We start from the raw sequence: 20,700 nt of genomic DNA, 5'->3' as shown, positions 1-20,700 counted from the left end.
TAAACTGGACATTGATCATTAACATCTCTGCAATACTTGACATAATTGTGCAATATTCTGTTTTAATACTGCTGTGCAATATACTGTTTTCAGTTTAATTTATTGATATTTATTCATACTTCTATTACTGCTGTGCAATATCCTCCGTCTCATTATAATCTTAATAAGCTACACTTAACTTGACAGTTCATGCACTATTACTTCATTATTGTCATCAACCGGTAAACCCACTTTGTACTTCACACTTATTTTAATTTTATACTTATACCCACTTGGTACTTAATTTATCTGACCTGTATTATAGTGTATTATATTTTTTGCTTAGTACTTCTATTCCTGTGTGCACTGACGTGATAGTGAGCTGCTGTAACAAAAGAGTTTCCCCTCTGGGATCAATAAAGTATTTCTGATTCTGAAGGCTGTGGAGGAAAGCTGGGTAAATAATAGGCGAATATGCAACATCTGGACCTTAGGCATGTTCAATTGATTAATATTATAGTTAAGACAACAAGAGATCAGTTGAAAATATATAGAGAATTTCTTCTTGGAAAAAAGAGCAATAGCACTGAATCTTTCCTTGATAGAAAAGATGTTTTGTTGTGTTGGTTGCTCCATCTGAAAGTGATTGTGTAAGATACGATGGTAAATGGTAAATGGACACATTCACACACTGAAGGCACAGCCCTCGGGAACAATTTGGGTTTCAGTTTCTTGCCCAAGGACACTTCGACATGTGGGCTGTCTTGAGCTGAAGGATAAAGGTGAACTGTCCCTTTAACATGGGCGCTGACGTCACAGCGTGTTGTTGGGGTGTGCATGATGACGTCACCCAGAAGAGTGCTGTGTTGACGGAACTGTGGGCATGACAGGCTGACATGAGAGTGTTGGAAAGTTTTTCTTTGTTGTCTGTTCTGTGAAAAACAATTCCTTTTAATGTTTTTGTAGAGTGGCAACAGTCCGGTCAGAATTTTATTAAAGAAGGCTGGTTGTTGGGGGACCTCGCTGGAGTGTGGTGACGCTGCGACCGGCTACATGTTGTGAGGCTGTAGTGGTCGAGTCGATGGCAGGGACTGGAGTTGTCCTCAGAGGTGATGGAGTCAGAGAACTGCAGCGGCGGCAATGGACTATCCTTTTCCTCTTTTTTCTGCTGACAGAGGTGGGCAAAGAAGAGACTGTGTAGGGGCTTGCTGGACTCACTTCGTGGACGGCTTTTGGATCACGGAAAGCAGGGTCTCAGGCACTGAGGTGGCGGAGAAGTTTTCGGCTTCTGTTGCTGGGTCTGCTATCGAGGGTTGATGGAAACTTTGAACGTGGACATCCTGATTTCGTCCGAATAATTCAACGGCCGATGGGGATAGTGAGACGAAGTCCATATTCGAGATGAGGTAAGTGGATGGATGAAGTTCCTTGTAGGGTGAAGTTGTAATGTTAGTTCACTTTTCTGAGTGTGCTCAATGCGATTTGTGTGATCTCGGTTCTGGCGCAGAATAGGAGAGCGAAAGAGGAGGAGATGGGTTAGATGGGTATTTATGGAAATGCTGGGAGTGGCATTTGAGGTGCAGGCCTGTTCCTGAAACTCTGCTGAATAACACCAAATAAATCCCTGTTTTATATACAAAAGAAACAGTACATGGTACAAACCTTATATTTACCAAACAAAAACAGCCCCCGGGTGCAATTTTAAATAGAAATAAGAGGAGAGTGTCAGTGTTCCAGGGATGTAAGAACCATGTTGATGGGACATTCTGAGCCTTAGTAATGTCACAAAAATATTAATAGTGCAACATTTTGACAAATTGGCACCATTAAAATTATGCTGAATTAGCTATTAGCAGTTACTGTTTGTAGTGTACCCATGGATGTACAGACAACTATCACTGGATTACTGAAGAAAACTTCTGGAGAAGTTCTGGAGTTACATATTATATTTTTTTTCTATGATATCTAAACAGATTTATGGATGTTCATTCATGATGGACAGATAATCATATCCTCGTGAAGTGTAAGTCAAACTGAATCGAAAAGTATGTGTATCATGTCTGTGTGTTCAGATTTGACTGAGTTATGACTCAGATAATTTTGAAACACACTGCTCACATCGCACGTCTCTCCCCCTGCGCCCCCCACCCTTTAACTCTCCAGCACTTCCAGTTTGAATACCTCTGATGTAGACAGATAAGTAGATAATGGTTTATGTAATATATGTGTATTAAACATATAGGTGATACCTGGATCACATCAGTGTGGTTTGCATGTCTTTCTATAATCATCAGTAATTCTGACTGATGAACTCACCTGCTGATGCAGCAGAAAGCCACCAGACGGAAAAGGTCTGCAAAGCTCAGGCCTGATCCCTCCAAAGAGAAAGCTGTAGGAGCACAGAACAACATGACCAAGACACACCAAACTACAGGAAACTGTCAGAGGAAAAGCATTAAAAAAAGAAAGTTTGGTCATTTTTTAAATCCAGTTCAAAGAAATGTGAAGTCCTCTGACTTTCAGCAAAAATCATGTATCATCATATCATCGTTTTAACTTATTTCACTGGAAAGCGGCAAATAGGACATAGCTGAAAAAAACAAACATAATAGTCAGAACCAAGTTTTAAACTAATGCATATAAAAGAATTGGTTTCCTTCATCTTTATAATCCCTAGATTAACTTGAATTCCCATAAGGATAAAGGAATCAGACTGGTATTATTAACTGTCATATAAATAACTGGAACAAATAGCAACAAGAATGACTGTGGTGGTAACCACTTTCCCCTTGTTGCTTAATGGATTCATATAAGATCACATGATTAGTTGGAAGGAGGAAAACTTATGCATGCATCTTGTCAATAACGAACACTGAACGAGAACTTGTTTTTTTCCCCCACAATTTGGCACAGAATTTTACAGTCAAGGTATCTGGCACTGGATTAAACGTGACCAAGATCTGTGTGTGGACAGAGATAACAGGCATTTGTGTGTGTACATAACTGTGTGTGTCTGTATAAGAGAAAGAAAATGAGAGATTGTCAAAAATGTTGACGTGTTCAAAGTAAGAAGTGAAAAGAATGAAAAGGTATGAGTATGAGACTATATCACACACTAAAATGGAATCTTTTGCAGTTATGTCTTTACATTTGAATCCAAAGGACTTGTAAACAAATGGTTAAATAGGGAGAAGGATGCAGAGAGAGCAAGAGAACACATGTTATGGTATGTTACGCTATGGAGGACCGTCGGGGCGTACTTGGACTGTCCTGACTGGGATGTTTTCAGGACTGCTACCAACAGTCAGATGTATGACGTCACAGCCTCTGTGAACTCATCCAGCTTCTGTGAGGACTGCTATGTACCATCACGCACCAGGGTGAGTTACAACGACGACAAACCCTGGTTCACAGCTAAACTCAGACAGCAAAGGTTGGAAAAGGAAGAGGTGTTCAAGGGTGGAGACAGGGACAGGTTTAGGGAGTCAAAGTACAGGTTTAGCAAGACGGTGAGAAAAGCTAAACGACTGTACTCGTAGAGACTACAACACCAGTTCTCAGCCAACGACTCTGCTTCAGTCTGGAAGGGGCTCAGACAGATCACCAACTACAAACCTAAGCCCCCCCACTCCATTTATGCCTGGCCAACCAACTGAATCAGTTCTACTGTCGATTTGAAAGACAATGGGACACCATCCCCCATCCATCAGCCTCAGCCCACCAGCATGACCTCCCCCACCCCAGCTGGGGCCTGGGCCTCTCCACAACTGCCCACCCCAGAGGCTCACCCCTCCCCTACTGCAACAACGACCTGATTCTGTCGGGGGCACAATGCAAATACCACCTAGAATTTTAAAATTGTAATAATGTGATGGTAGTGGTAATATTAACATTAATAAATTAATAATAATAGGAATGACAGTCATAGGAATAATAATGACAATAACAGTAACAGAGCCAATAACAAAAACTGTAGTAGCAGTTGTCGAGCAGGAACACGGGAGCAGCAGTTGGCCCACAACCAGAGATCCAGTCTCTGCAGCTCCGGAGGTAGAAATACCTGCTAAAAGTGACAGAAGGAGAGAGAAGAGAAACAAGAAAGCACAAAACTACAGGAGAGAGAAGATGTCGAGTTAATAACATGCAGTAATGGGATAAAAATGCATACAGACGGAGAGGGAGAGAAGGAGAGAGGAAAGAGGTGCATCATGGGAAGTCTCCCGGCAGTCTAGGCCTATAGCAGCATAACTAAGGGATGGTTCAGGACTCACCCAAGCCAGCCCTAACTATAAGCTTCATCAAAGAGGAAATCTCGAGCAGAACCAGACTCAGCGTGGGCGGGCATCTGCCGCTAACTTCACGTTTCTCAAAATAGAGCTGCTAATAATCAGAGTTGGTTTCTCAGCGGGTATGTCGCTAAGTGGGGAGAACTTGCTGGAAACATGAACAGGTTGGTGGTGAACCATGGGCTTCTGCTTAGGGCTATGCCTCCTTCGGACAGTCACCCAGCCTCCCTGGATTCGGCTAACAGGAGCTACCTCTGGTCGGTCCGCACCGGCTACTGGGGGCTGGCTAACTACAGCAGCTAATGATTGAGTTCCCATGGTGCGGAACAGCGTTTCCAATTCACTAAACCTTGCCTCCAATGCTACAAATAAAGTACATTTATTACATTTGCCATTATCACTAGAGGAGGCAGAGGCATTCCTAAACATCTGACACACCGAGCAGGAGAGAGTGAGAGGGAGAGAGAGAAGCCATCGCTAGCTGCTACGCTAAAGAACGGTAGTCAGCAAAACTGAATAGCGTGTAAACTGCGGGATTAGCGAGAAAATCGTTAAAAGGAGAGAACTATGAGTGCTTGAGCAGAACTAGTGTACGTTTAAATGTATAGCAGATAGTTAGTCACTATAATAAAAAATCTGTGATGAGCAGCAAATATACACTACTAGTAACACACAAACACTGGTGACCGGAAATGAGTAAATACCCGTATTGAGCAGATTATCCAAAAAATAAAACCAGGTCATTTCTCAGATCAAACTGTTGCAGAATAAAGGAAATAATTAAATTACCATAATCCATGTCAATGCACTGAGGAAGACATTATGTGTTGGAAATAATGCTGACTTATTACTAGAATTTACAGATTATCTTTTGCATGAAGCCTCTCTTAATGAATTGTAACTGTATTTTTTGTTCTTGTGTATTGTTCTCCTGTTCTTGAGAGAGGTCACCGGTTCTTCAGTCTACACCTTTTACCAGTAGTCAGCAAAAAAGGAAAAAGGCAATAAGGGCTGCAGTGGGCGGAGATTCACACATACTCTCACTAGGTAAGCATTTGGAAATTTCAGTCTGGTGCCGACAGAGACAAACGTCAGCACACATATACAAGAAGACACAACACATTCAGAGTGAGCTTCAGGAAAATCCCTGTTTTTCAGGTAACTGAAAATAGAACAGAAAAAAGAAGAAAAGAACAGTGGAATTAGTGACACTAATTTGGATGGGGTAATGGAAGAGGAAGAAGTCAGTTGAAAAGTGAAGCCTCCAGATCACCAAACATATCGCAGACAGAGATACAGTATACTGAAGCTTCTGACAAACACACAGTTACATTAGATAACCCTATAACTCTGGAACAAAGTGTTTAGCAAAGTGTTAAGCATTAGAATACTCAATACTTTTTTGTTGTAACAAATAACATAATGCGTTCAAGTAATCAGTTATTTAGTTACATTTTCATATAAGCAATCCGTTACTGTATTTCCCTGTTCCTTGTGTTGCCACAAAAAACAAAAAAGAAAATCTCTGTTTCCGTTTCTTTCCTACATCTTGGTGGGTAGTTGCGTACTAGTGGAAGATATCAGAGAAGAAAGCAGAGAACCTTTACGTTCTGGAAATAAGTAACTAAGCATTGATCTTGTTAACTGGTTGCATGTTGAAACATGATGTATTGTCAGCTATACAAGCCCGTGTTTTATTGTTTTCATAGAGACAGCTGTGCCTATTATGACTGTGCCCAGTTTGCTGTCAGATTGTTAGCAGCCAAAAGGCTGCACAGGTGCCACCTATCAGGTACCCTCGGTTTTTATTTACTTTCATGTACTTCAAAAAATTAAACTTTTTTCATTGCAGTTGAATTGCAAAACAAAATTACAAGTTGTATGAACTTGTTTGGGTATATGCATTGAGCCCCGGTACCCTCTTGATATATGTTTAATTGTAATCAAACATAATCGAGCTGTAAAGGGGATATTGCGTCATTCCTGTTATTAGTCTGCAGAGTTACAGATTACTAGGCTATGCAGTAACGGTAGAGTCAATACATTCAGAGGTATTCAAGGAATCACAAAGGGGTTTTCATTTTTGGTAACGCAAAAGTACTCTAACGAGTTACTTTTCTCTTTAAGTAACAAGTTACTTTTTAATGGCAATAATCTTGTAATGTAACAAGTTACTTTTAAAAGTAACGGTGCCCAACACTGATAGTCACAGCAGGGGATAGCCGTGCCATATTGTTGTGATCCTGTTTGGTAGCAGGGCCAACCCCAGCCAACCCATGACAGTCACCCCCCGCTCAAATTAGCTGTGTCTTGTGTGGGTCAACCCATATGTTGCTCTGTTTGTAAAAGTCTCTCAGTACTTTTGTAGCTTCTAACTGAATATCTGTGGTTTGGAGTTTAGTTTCACTCCCATGTTCCTGTTGGTACTTTCAGATAACAGCTTTATTTTACTGTTTACTGAACGTTTCCAGTCGTATCAGAGCAGTTATGAAACGACTATTTCCTACTGCTGCTGCTTCACATTAAAAGCTTTCCAGTGACCCCTTTCATTAAAAACTACTTCAGTCAAAGTTTCCATTAAAATGTTGCGCAAATTTTAACTGAGAACCAGCAAAAAGAAAAAGTGAATTAATGCGTGTTTCCATCGACTACTGTTATATGAATATTAGGAGTTGGGTGCATCAACGTGAGCAGTTGGTGGAGCTAATTCTCCAGTCGGGTGCCATTAAACCATTGCAGAAGTAGAGGACACAACGAGATGACTATAAACAGCTCCAGTCAAACCTCACACGAATGAAAAACCATGTGGAAAACATGATGGAAATTTGACATTTCTGCTTGTTTAATGTCATTTGAGGAATGATTCAGTCTCCTCATCACTGCACACAGAGCTGATGTTTTCATTTGCTGCTCAGATTTTTAAAAAGAAAAGCACTCATTGTCAATCAACATATCAATGGCTCTATTCCTTATGAGCAAAACAAGCTACCACATTTGGTTGTAACCCCTCCTTAGGTGTTGTTATGGCGAGCAAAGCGATATGTGCGCTTAAAATTTTGGTTGTGTCTCATTCTCCTGCATTCTCCTACTTCAGAGTTTACTGAATATTTGCCTAAGTATGTTATTTATTGGTTATGATGCTTTTGCAAACTGTTCACATATGGTTTGACTGGAGTAAAAGTTTAAATTTAAGTTACTTTGAGCAAATCTTTGCTGGAATTTATGATTTTTCACCTATGTTAGTTAATTGTTAAGAGTCTGTTGTAAGTCCATAGTTGCAGTTTCAACAGCACAACACCATAATTTTGATGAAAAAGATTTTGTAACAAAATGTTTCTTGGTGAATCCAAATTCTACATATATGTAATCCATCATAAATCTGGAATACGATCATTTACGTCAAACATTTATTCATTTTTAAACAGTCCTGGTTACCCTGAAAACTAAAATGTACAATGCACCCATATTTGAAGCTCATGAGAGACTTTCAGAGGCAAATAAAAAGATGTAGGAGAAAAGAAACTGTTGTTGGTCTGGAACTGAAAGTTTCCATTCATCTTGTTCAAAAAGCAATTAATTGCATTGAAAACCCAACAGCTACACATGTGTATTATTTATTAATATTGTACGTGGGTCATAATAATTCAAGCCTGTAAGATGATTGAAGGTTTCTGCACACAGTAAATATGACTACTACAAGTACTTAGTCAAAAATCTATGTTGCATACTTACAGCAGCCTGGCAATTCCAGGGCGTATGTCCTGTGATAACCTGTTCACTTCATTCCACTTTCAATTTAGAAGGTAGCTTCATGCATTTCAAAGGGAAAAAAACATAAGAAACACATGAAGTAGGGGTTCCCAGATGCTTACTGTACTGGCTCTCCTTGACAGGGAAGTCTTTGACGGGAACTGCAGAGTCTTTGTCCATGCGTAGAGATATTACTTTCCTCTGCAAGCTGGTTGACTTCCTCACCATGAATGTCTGCAGGCCAGGGGAGGAAACATCCAATTAGAACATATACTTATTTAGTCTGTGTTTAGTAAAGAACTGCATCATTCTTTACTGTATATCTATTATTTTTAAATAAAAATTACAGTAAAAGACACTATATTAGTATATATTTACTAGATTACTGAGGATGCAGGCATTAGCTACAATGATTTATTTGCTTGATTGAATAGTGTTGAACATAGGACATGCTGTTTTAATACTGTCATTTTTTAGTTGTTATATGTACTTAATTCATGAATCACTCTTCTTGGGGAAAAAGCCATTAAAGGCTGTGAAAACACATGTTTTCAATCAGCTTCTTACTTTGACCAAAGTGGTCATGACATGAACACACAATTTTATGCCAATATTGTAAAAGTTTAAGTTGTTTCACATGAGAGATTCATGTCTTAGTGTTTTTGTCTGTGCACTTCCCTCTAGTTTAAAGAGGGCGGGGCTTAAAGGGGAAAAAGTTTTTTCATGTACTTCCATGTACCAATCAGGATTTAGCAATATTTGAATCACAATGTGATAACAATTGTGGAGTTGTTCGTTTATGTTGCAAGCACTGTCAATCAAACTACAAACTCCTGATTAAGCAGATTATTTTTGAGTGTTAAACTCTTTAAAAACACTTGAGGCTTTAAACCAGGCAATACTTTTTGCAAAGTTTTGTGAGTCACATTTGAGGTGACTTGACTTTTTTATTTGAGTTTTGGTACAATTCAGATCTATGTAAGTAATATGAATCACAACACTTGTGAGTGTATGACTAGCTTATAAACTTATAAAAATATAAGTTGCCTTATTACAGTTTTTAAAACAGAGAGGTAGTTGTGTGCACATCCCATGTTTAGGCCAGGGGCAGAACAACAGATTCAATAAAGGAAAAAAGTAACCTGTGTCTGCACACTGGATTTTTTTGCTCCTAAAAAAAAATGGGAGCGAAAATCCAGTGTGGGGACACTTTTTCCATCCATCCATCCATCCATCCATCTTCTTCCGCTTATCCGGGGCCGGGTCGCGGGGGCAGCAGTCTAAGCAGGGACTCCCAGACTTCCTTCGCCCCAGACACTTCCTCCAGCTCCTCCGGGGGGATCCCGAGGCGTTCCCAGGCCAGCCGAGAGACATAGTCCCTCCAGCGTGTCCTGGGTCTTCCCCGGGGCCGCCTCCCGGTGGGACATGCCCAGAACACCTCCCGAGGGAGGCGTCCAGGAGGCATCCGGATCAGATGCCCTAGCCACCTCAGCTGGCTCCTCTCGACGTGGAGGAGCAGCGGCTCTACTCGAGCTCCCCGTGTGACTGAGCTCCTCACCCTATCTCTAAGGGAGCGCCCAGCCACTCGGCGGAGGAAGCCCATTTCGGCCGCTTGTATCCGCGATCTTGTCCTTTCGGTCACTACCCAAAGCTCATGACCATAGGTGAGGGCAGGAGCGTAGATTGACCGTAAATCGAGAGCTTTGTCTTTCGACTCAGCTCCTTCTTCACCACAACGGTCCGATACAGCGCCCGCATCACTGCAGACGCTGCACCGATCCGCCTGTCAATCTCACGCTCCATCCGTCCCTCACTCGTGAACAAGACCCCGAGATACTTAAACTCCTCCACTTGGGGCAAGGACTCCCCACCCACGCGCGAAGAGAGCAAACCACCTTTTTCCGGTCAAGAACCATGGCCTCAGATTTGGAAGAGCTGATTCTCATCCCAGCTGCTTCACACTCGGCTGCAAACCGTCCCAGTGCATGCTGCAGGTCCTGGTTTGAAGAAGCCATCAGAACGACATCATCTGCAAACAGCAGAGATGAGATCCTGTGGTTCCCAAACCGGACACCCTCCGGCCCCTGACTGCGCCTAGAAATTCTGTCCATATAAATTATGAACAGAACCGGTGACAAAGGGCAGCCCTGGCGGAGTCCAACATGCACCGGGAACAGGTCTGACTTACTGCCGGCAATGCGAACACAGCTCCTGCTCCGGTTATACAGGGACCGGACAGCCCTTAGCAAAGGGCCCCGGACCCCATACTCCCAGAGCACTCCCCACAAAGCGCCCGGGGCACACGGTCGAATGCCTTCTCCAGATCCACAAAGCACATGTGGACTGGTTGGGCAAACTCCCATGAACCCTCGAGCACCCGATGGAGAGTATAGAGCTGGTCCAGTGTTCCACGACCGGGACGAAAACCACTCTGCTCCTCCTGAATCCGAGGTTCGACTATCGGACAAATTCTCCTCTCCAGTACCCTGGAATAGACCTTACCGGGGAGGCTGAGAAGTGTGATCCCTCTGTGATTGGAACACACCCTCCGGTCCCCTTCTTATACAGAGGGACCACCACCCCGGTCTGCCAGTCCAGAGGCACTGTCCCAGACCGCGCCACGCGATGTTGCAGAGACGTGTCAGCCAAGACAGTCCCACAACATCCAGAGACTTAAGATACTCAGGACGGATCTCATCCACCCGAAGCCTTGCCACCAAGGAGCTTGCCAACAACCTCAGTGACTTCGGCCAGGGTGATGGATGAGTCCGCCTCCGGTCCCCAGCCTCCGCTTCCTCTTCGGAAGACGTGACAGCGGGATTGAGGAGATCCTCAAAGTATTCCTTCCACCGTCCGACAACATCCCCAGTCGAGGTCAACAGCTCTCCACCCGCACCGTACAAGGTGTTGGTGAAGCACTGCTTCCCCTCCTGAGCCGCCGGACGGTTTGCCAGAATTTCTTTGAGGCCGACCGATAGTCCTCCTCCATGGCCTCTCGAACCTCTCCCAGTCCTGAGTTTTTGCCTCTGTGACCGCACGGGCTGCAGCACGCTTAGCCTGCCGGTACCTGTCAGCTGCCTCGGGAGTCCCACGAGCCAACAAGGCCCGATAGGACTCCTTCTTCAGCCTGACGGCATCCCTTACTTCCGCGCCCACCACCGTGTTCGGGGATTGCCGCGCGACAGGCACCAGAAACCTTGCGACCACAGCTACGAGCCACCAGATCGACAATGGAGGTGGAAAACATGGTCCACTCGGACTCAATGTCCCCAACCTCCCGGGATCTGGGAGAAGCTCTCCCGGAGGTGTGAGTTGTAGACCCTGCTGACAGAGGGCTCCGCCAGACGTTCCCAGCAGACCCTCACGATACGCTTGGGCCTGCCAAGTCTGTCCGGCTTCCTCCCCGCCAGCGGATCCAACTCACCACCAGGTGGTGATCGGTTGACAGCTCCGCCCCTCTCTTCACCCGAGTGTCCAAGACACGCGCCGGAGGTCAGATGATACGACAACAAAGTCAATCATCGACCTCCCGCCTAGGGTGTCCTGGTGCCACGTGCACTGATGGACACCCTTGTGCTTGAACATGGTGTTAGTTATGGACAAACTGTAACTAACACAGAAGTCCAACAACTGAACACCGCTCGGGTTCAGATCAGGGGCCGTTCCTTCCGATTACCCCTCTCCAGGTGTCACTGTCGTTGCCCACGTGGGCGTTGAAGTCCCCCAGTAGAACAACGGAGTCCCCGGGTGTTGCACTGTCTAGTACCCCTCCCAGGGACTCCAAGAAGGCCTGGTACTCTGCACTGCTGTTCGGCCCGTAGGCCGCCACAACAGTGAGAGACCTGTCCCCCACCCGGAGGCGGAGGGACGCGACCCTCTCGTTCACTGGGGTAAACTCCAACACGTGACGGCTGAGCTGTGGGGCTATGAGCAGGCCCACACCAGCCCGCCGCCTCTCCCCGCCGGCAACGCCAGAGAAATGGAGCGTCCAGCCCCTACACTTTTTCCTTATTACAGTTTTTACACAAATCAAATTACCATTTTGCTTACTAGTAAAAAAAGGAGGCCTTATTTGATTTACTTTAGACCACTTCATCATTTTCTAAACTGCTAGCAGTGAATAAACATCCTGCCAGCTGTTTACATTACAAAGTGGCAGGAGATTTTCAAGTTGACAAAAATAAATGCAGCTGTAGAGATAGCTGGGTCATAGGTAACATTCATGCATGAAAGAAAACAGATGATTTGAGTTGGGTATTCCATTCTTCATGAGCATTCCCCAAAATAGGAAGCCACATTGGCTGGCGTTCCCTCACTTAAAAAAGGTGCTGAACCTGGATTATAAACATATAAACTACACAAATGTACCTATGCACCTAGGCTGACACAGTACCTAGTTCAGTTCATAGTTCACTTATTTTCAAGACTGTCTTTGTCTCATACTTTGCTAAGCACCTAAAACAGTTTTAATTCAATTTTTGTTGGACTGTGTTAGAGGAGTTAACTGGTAGGAATGATTCTGGAGAATGTAGTTTGTGGTTTATCATATTGCATTATACTGAAGAGGTGTTGAAGTTATCAGAATCAGAAATACTTTATTGATCCCTGGGGGGAAACTCTTTTGTTACAGCAGCTCACTATTGTTTCTGTTTGTCCGTGTGTGCTAAGAAGTGAAACTCTTACACAAAAGTGAAAGCTTTAACTCAACAGTGTTGGATACAAGAAGCCACATTGGCTGCCGTTCCCTCACCCCAGTGGGTTGGATCTGCAGTATACGTGTGGCATCCTGGTGGCTGAGGCCCAGTTGTAGCCAAACAGCATGTGTATGCACCAGTCTGTCCAGAACACTAAGCCGCCGATGAAGGGAGTCGTAGCCCGAATCTCTCGCTCCAGCCAGCCCTGCTCCGATCCCAGCACAAGGTGATGCCTGTAGGAAGAGACCTTCCACCTCTTTATCCAGCCTGAAAACAAGATGAAACAAATATAAGAAAGTTCATTCAGCAGCTTTGTTTTGGATCACACTACCTTGCTCGTCAGGACCCGCTCTACTCTGCTTCTGATTGATTAGTAGTCTTTACCTAGGTACTACGCATATGCAACTCTCAACAAAGAGCGAACAGAAGTGAGATGCCCCATTTGGTAGCTAAAACGGAGCGTTCAAGACACAGGGTGGAAAGAGGTACTGCAACAATGTGCAGTATGAGCAGAAATATGGTGTTTTTTGAAAATTAAACCATGTCAACCTATTCTGGTACATAATATGACCACTTTACCACCTAACAGGTACTTTTTGAACTCTACAGAAACTATGTCTTAGAAGAGAATTAATCACCAGAAATGCACACTAAACATTCCACAAAGGTATGCTGGGCGTGATTAGAATTCAACTTGAGACTATGCACATACACATTTTTTTCATAGCTGACATTGCATTATCATCAGAGATGATCTAGAGGGATGTAGTTTTTTCTACAAGTTTAAGATCAGGTGAGGTGCTGCGGTAAGCGTATTGTGTCATTTCCGGTCACTGGTGTTTGTGATTCACTAGTAGCGTGTTTCTGCTGCTCTAGCTCATCACAGTTAATTTTGTTCGATTCGTCATTACAGTGATTAACTATCTGCTATAAACATACACTAATTCTGCTCAAGCACTCATAGCTCTCTCCTTCTTTTAACGACTTTCTCGTTAATCCCACAGTTTACACGCTATTCATTTTTGCTAGCTACCGTTCTTTAGCTTAGCAGCTAGTGATGGCTTCTCTCTCTCCCTATCCTGCACTCTCTTGCTCGGCGTGTCAAATGTTTAGCTATTCCTCTGCCTCCTTTAGTGATAATGGTACATGTAATAAATGTAGTTTATTTGTAGCATTGGAGGCGAGGTTTAGTGAACTGGAAACGCGGTTCCGCACCATGGGAACTTAATCATTAGCTGCTGTAGTTAGCCAGCCCCCAGTAGCCGGTGCGGACCGACCAGAAGTAGCTCCTGTAAGCCGTCTCCCGGCTGCTCTGAAGCAGGAAACCAGGGGGTGTGTACATATGCAAAGACAATGTCGGACTCCGTATTTTCTCTGGGGGCCTGTCAAACCTGACCAGTGATGCCATGTTTAGCCGGATGTCTTCATTCCGCCGCTGGCTGTCGAGGTGGTGTCCAGAAAACAATGTGGGCTTTGTAGATAATTGGCAGACTTTTTGGGGAAGACCTGGTCTTATTAGGAGAGACGGCATTCATCCCACTTTAGATGGAGCAGCTCTCATAGCCAGAAATCTGAAGTTTATTAATGGACCAGAACCATGACAACTCAGATTTGAGACCAGGAGGCAGAGTTGCAGTCCTACACGCTTCTCTGCGCTTCCAGAGCAGTTACCCACCCAAAACTCCTTAGTGACGGTGTCTGCCCCCCGACCACTTAAATTAATAAAATCTAAAGTTAACAGAAGAGGAGTTATACATAAAAACCTAAACAAAAACGCTGAAATAGCACGACAAAATAGGAGAATTAAATGTGGACTCTTAAACATCAGATCTTTGTCATCTAAGGCTGTACTGGTGAGCGATTTAATATCAGAGTATCATATTGACTAATTTTGTCTTACTGAAACCTGGCTGGGTCATGTAGAATATGTTAGCCTAAATGAATCCCCTCTGCCCAGCCATTTTTATACTCATATTCCTTGAGGCACCAGCAGAGGAGGTGGAGTTGCAGCCATCTTCGACTCAAGCCTATTAATCAACCCTAAACCTAAACTAAATTATAACTCATTCGAAAGACTTGTTCTTAGTCTTTCACACCCGACCTGGAAAACATGTATATTATAGTGTACTGCGCTCCTGGTCCTTATTCTGAATTTGTATCTGAATTCTCAGAGTTTAGTCAAGTTTAGTCCTTAAAACAGATACTGTAATTATTGTAGGTGATTTCAATATTCATTTGGACATTGAAAATGATAGCCTTAGTACTGTGTTTATCTCATTATTAGATTCGATTGGCTTTTGTCAGAGTGTACATGAAGCCACTCACTGTTTTAACCACACCCTCAACCTTGTTCTGGTATATGGCATTGAAATTGAACATTTAATAGTCTTCCCGCAGAATCCTTCTTTACCGGACCATTATTTAATAACTTTTGAACTGCTCTTGCTGGACTACATGCCATGACTACATACATGCACAAATTCTTACTCTAGATGTCTATCTGATATTGCTGTAGCTAAATTTACGGAAGCATCTGCATTTAATCCAGTGTTATGTCTCAACATAACAGAGGACTCCTATGCAAATCGCAGCCCCTCCCAAATTGACCATTTAGTTGATAGCGCTGCAGGCTCACTGTGAACGACACTCGATTCTATCGCTCCTCTAAAAAAGAAGATAATAAAACAAAGAAGGTTAGCTCTATGGTATAACCCGCAAATTAAAGCAAACATCACGTTCACGTTGGCGTTCCAACAACCTGGAAGAATCTCGTTTAGTCTTAAAACATATAGGAAAGCCCTCTGTAATGCCAGAGCAGCTTACTACTCATCATTAATAGAGGAAAATAAAAACAACCCCAGGTTTCTTTTCAGCACTGTAGCCAGGCTGACAGAGAATCACGGCTCAATTGAGCCATGTATTCCTATAGTGCTCAGTAGTAATGGCTTCATGAGCTTCTTTAATGATAAAATTTTAACTATTAGAGAAAAAATTAATCAAGTCCTGCCTTCAACCGGTGCCGACTTGTCTTCAAACAGAAACCTTGGAAACAGCTGTAGAGCCCGATCTTCTTCAGCTGACTTCGACGATTAACACATTTAAGAGTAGGCTTAAGACTTTCTTCTTTGATAAAACTTATAGTTAAGGCTGGCTTGGGTGAGTCCTGAACCATCCCTTAGTTATGCTGCTATAGGCCTAGACTGCCGGGAGACTTCCCATGATGCACCTCTATCCTCTCTCCTTCTCTTCCTCTCCATCTATATGCATTTTTATCCCATTACTGCATGTTACTAACTCAACATCATCTCTCTCCCGTAGTTCTGTGCTTTCTCGTTTTTCTCCTCTCTTCCTTCTGTTACTTTCAGCAGGTATTTCTGCCTCCTGAGCTGCAGAGTCTGGATCTGTGGTTGTGGGCCACTTGCTGCCCCTGTGTTCCTGCTCAACAACTGCTACTACAGTTGTTGTTATTGGCTCTGTTATTAATACTGACATTATTTTTACTATAGCTGTCATTCCTATTATTACTAATTTATTAATATTAACACTACAATTATTATTCTACTATTTAAGAAAAAAAAATTCTACGTTGTATTTGCATTACCCCCCACCCCCGTCTCGCTCTCTCTCTCAAAACTTAACATGGCAGCGGCGGATGGCCGCCCACCATTGAGTCTGGTTCTGGCCAAGGTTTCTGCCTCTTAAAGGAAGTTTTTTCTTGCCACTGTCGCCAAATGCTTGCTCTGGATCTGTTGGGTCTCTGTAATTAATATTGAAAAAGAGTACGGTCTAGACCTGCCCTATAGGAAAAGTGCAATGAGATAATTTTCAGAATTGGCACTGTATAAATAAAATTGAATTGAATTGAATTAAGATGTTATTCAGGTATTCACACACACTACATAACAGTGTGTCCCAGCAGGCACGTACACACACACGCACACTGTCAAAACCAGAAAACTGTTATATGCATACACACTATGAGCTCACCCAAGAAGTGTATCTGTTGTTTGGTCTCCTTCTGCAGGTTCAGCTTTTTTCCCCATTTCCTTCTTCAATGTTCCGATTTCCCAGGCAAATGAGTCGATCAGCTACAAAGAAACAATTTGAACAACACGTTAATTTTAAGGAAAAATAACAGCACAAAAGGTCAATTCAAACCAGAAGTGTGTTCAGGTGTTTCTACTGTTTTTCTTGAGGTATGAACTGGCTCTCATTTCTGCAAGCCTGAAGTTGTGCCTAACCACTTTCCATTGACCAACCAGAGTTACTAAAGGAAGAGGAAACAATTCATAAAAGCCAGTCTGTGAATGAACCTTCATGTATGAAACAGTTTGTCACAGGAGACATAAATGGCTGATAGAAATTACAGGCCTTCACAGATATTATAGGTCTGCTTTCATCATTTAGTGTTCAAATCTACAGTAGTTATTGCTTTAGGTAAGAACAATGGGTCTCAAGCAAGAACATTTTCATTTGCTTATCTTAACTTTCTCTTTTTTTTTCGTACGGTGAGCTCGTACGAGTGCGCCACATCAGATTAAGCAAATGCTCCTAACTTCAGATAACTGTGTAAATGACCAGCGTAAACATGATGAATGCCACCTGTGTGTAATTGAGCACGCATTCATGAGAATTTAAAATTTGCAAAATTAACGCCATATATACTACCATATAAGGCTACGCGTCCTCACGTTTTCATTCATGAAAATGGCACCTAAGAGTATGAAGAACAACTTTACAAGCTCAGAGATTGAAGTGATGGAAGGAATTGTCAAACAATCATGTTCAATATTTTCTTTTATTCAGATGATTAATTAGACTCTGCACCACAACCGGGACCATCTGATGCTCCGTGTCACCATCGTCTCCCACGCACACAGGTGGTGTCTGATGCAGTCCTGAGTCCTGAGTTTATGGAAATTTGATGTATCTGGGTGATGATCTGATGAGGGCTTTGATAACTAAGAGGAACGTGAGACTCACGGAAGACTGGGACACACCTGATCTGTCTCCTATCTCCCTTTGGAAAGTTCCTGTGGCCAGGAATCCGATTGTGGTGAGTACCTGGACATGTGGTGAATGGGGTTGGATCAGCATGTTTGTTTGCGGATTTGCGGCTCTAACAAGTTACAGATCTGTAGAAGCACGGCCTGTGGTTATCTAATCTACAACCATTCATCTGTCTCTGCCAATATATCAGCATGCTGTCTAAAGACGCGCTCTCTTCCAAGGGCCTGACGAGCCAAAGAAGTAAGTCAGCCATGGTGCGCCTGGTTACACTTGACCTTATTATATACAGAGACAAATGAACCTTCAATTAGGGCATAATTTAAGTGGTTTTGCAGTTTGAGATGTTCATATTAATATTGTGTTATACAATAGCATCAATAGCCAATTTAAATTAATAATGATATTGTTAGGCTGTATGAATACATTTAGAATTATATTATGATTTGAATTGCAGAATCAAACAGGATGTCAACATAATTATGAAGTGTAATTTATATAGTCTATATAGTCCTCTTTGTTCAATTCTTATTTTGTCACATATGTTGTTATTAGTTTTATGCTGTTTGTCTGTATCTCACTGTTATTGCTGCCTATCTTGGCTAGAACAAAGAGAGATTTTTAACCTCAGCAAGGCTTTCCTGGTTAAATAAAGATAAAAAAAGAAAAGAATAACAGACATGTGGCCTCCTCTTCATCCCTGTGTTAGTTCTATTAAAGCCATGCTGAATCAGTGCATTTACTTCCCTTAACTCCTCCAGAGGCTCTGAGCAAGATTTTCTAAAAACTACTCACAAAACTATAAGTTTGACCCTGTCTCAACCTCGAAGTCAAACAGCTACTCAGTGTGTGCACTGACAAGACAATGTGCGCGTGCACACACACACACACACATATATATAAAGATGAACATGTGTACTACAAACACACACAAAAGCAAGAAAACCAGCAATGCTAACAGCCTTAACCATTATGACTCTGATCCAACACCTCTATCTAGATAAGTTTCATTTTCAAAATAGAAAGTTATTTGACTACTTTTTCGTGTTTTATCTTTTACTTCTAAAACACGGGGTGGCTTTTATTGTGACAAAGAATTTTTTTGACAGCAGATCAGTTGTAATTGCAGGGAGTAATGGAACAGTTAGGAGCAGGGACAGTGAGCTGTTAGATGAAGAGCTGCACACCTCCAACTCCTCAGCAACCTGAGTTTGTTTGGCTGCACTGTAAACAGATACGCCAGCTACTCTTCTGTTGTATTTTTGATGAAAAGTAGTTGCTCAACAAGTATTAAACTGCACTTGCTGTTACCACTGTAACCATGGGTGTCGCCAAATCAATCAGGTCAGAAATCTTAAGGATTATAACTTTAACAAGACAGAACAAGAAAATTAACAAGCCCTTCATCAAATATTGTATGCAATTGTTTTCATGGAATTTAGACTAACCTTGATTGTTAACAGTGTGACACAGGCGTAATTTGTTTCACTTCCCAGTTTTCTGTCTAGTTGGGCAATGTTTCTGTTGGGTAACATGACATCAGCTGCTTTAGCAGAGTGAGAAAACAATTAGCTCAGCTGTTTCAAAGGAACTCTCAAATTCAGACTCATTCCATTTGCCAATGGCACATTTGAAGGTCACAACCTCAAATATTTATAATGACAGGATCACATTCTGAACTATCAGAATCAGAAATACTTTATTGATCCCCGAGGCCTCTGTGATCTGTTTGTTCAATGCCTTCTATTAATACCATAATACTTCATTGACTAACATAAGATGTGTTGGTTAAAGTGCTGAATAGTATCCACTGTAACAAGCAACAACATTTTCCTTGGGTTACCCAAAGCAAATAACATGACATATTGTCATTTTGACACTATTTTAATAGTATTTTAATATTTTAATAGTCATGTATAAACCTTTGTGAAACTCTTCATTTTTGTTGTAGACACTGTGTCAGGAAAGTCTTGATTCAACACATTTTCAAATGTTAAACCACATTTTACTGTCAACAAAGCTAAAAGAATTGCATTGCAACCACAGACTATAAAATGCAACATTTCGTATTCAACATTTGTCGTTTTCCACATTAACTGGTACTTGCTTGTCGTGACATCTTGGATTTACCGAGGGATTTTAAAGTCACGTATTGCCTGAAACTTCAGGCTTCTGCAAAAACAGCTAGAGGAGAAAATTAACACATGTTAACAGTCTCCCTACTTTGTTATTCAGCTTGACAAAACAAAAATATGTCAGTATTTTAGAGGTAGTCTTCACTGTCATCTTTACTTTTTTTATGTGAGAACTTACAGCTCATGTCATAACCTTACTGATGTCCTCAAAAGTTTCTTTGTGAGCTTTTCACATAATAAATATCTGATTTCACAAATTTGACATAACGTCATAAAACGAGCCACCCACTAGACGACTTTTTAAAAATACTTTTATTGAAAATAATTTCTTGCACGATACATTTTATGAATACACTTAGATTTAGTTTCAAGCCATAAATATGCAAAAAGAGAACACGAAAAATTAAATATAATATCAGGGACTGCTACAGCCATTTTAATAACATCACAAATATAAAACGAGCCCAGAAGAGAAGAGAGAAGGCAGTTTTAATTCGAAAAGAGACTGTAAAAGAAGGTTGGTATGAAGCATGCAATGAAAGGAGTGCGAGTGTGGATCTTGAACTTCAACTTTGGATTTTGAACTTTGAATCTGTAGAGGAAAGAAAGAATGGAAATTAGGGGCAAGTCACAATGATATTTCACAGATTACATTTTTGAGAACCAACGTTTGTTGTGTTTAACTCACTGTTACAGCACAAGCTTTCTATTCTATTCTCCTCAGATTAGCAATAAAACCCCAGCTGTACTCTTTGCACCCTTGTCCAGTGAAAGAGCTCAGTTTGAAGAATTTAGAAGGTGATCTACTTTATAAATCATTTCACTGCATTCTCACCCACATGAGGTAGA

At 42.1% G+C, this 20,700-nt stretch overlaps 1 protein-coding gene and 1 long non-coding RNA gene across 3 annotated transcripts in view; one reads left to right on the top strand and one right to left on the bottom strand.

The window, feature by feature from the left end:
* Positions 1-20,700, bottom strand: part of LOC122884301 (ras and Rab interactor 2-like) — a 60,909-nt gene that overhangs the window by 22,180 nt on the left and 18,029 nt on the right. The window contains 4 exon segments of the mRNA XM_044214076.1: positions 2,296-2,368; positions 8,138-8,249; positions 12,766-12,976; positions 16,697-16,797. Coding sequence (XP_044070011.1) covers positions 2,296-2,368; positions 8,138-8,249; positions 12,766-12,976; positions 16,697-16,797 — 497 coding nt within the window.
* Positions 299-20,408, top strand: LOC122884302. 2 transcript variants are annotated; one of them, XR_006379855.1, is made up of 3 exons: positions 4,264-5,312; positions 17,516-17,765; positions 17,910-20,408. It is a non-coding gene; the product is annotated as an uncharacterized LOC122884302 (long non-coding RNA). The 2 variants fall into 2 exon arrangements; XR_006379856.1 differs by lacking the exon at positions 4,264-5,312 and adding an exon at positions 299-1,385 and having other exon boundaries at positions 17,516-20,408.

The sequence above is a fragment of the Siniperca chuatsi genome, linkage group LG11 (genome assembly GCF_020085105.1).
Source record: "Siniperca chuatsi isolate FFG_IHB_CAS linkage group LG11, ASM2008510v1, whole genome shotgun sequence".
NCBI lineage: Eukaryota > Metazoa > Chordata > Actinopteri > Centrarchiformes > Sinipercidae > Siniperca > Siniperca chuatsi.
The sequence above is the reverse complement of the archived record's forward strand: the minus strand, read 5'-3'. Positions and strand labels throughout refer to the sequence as shown.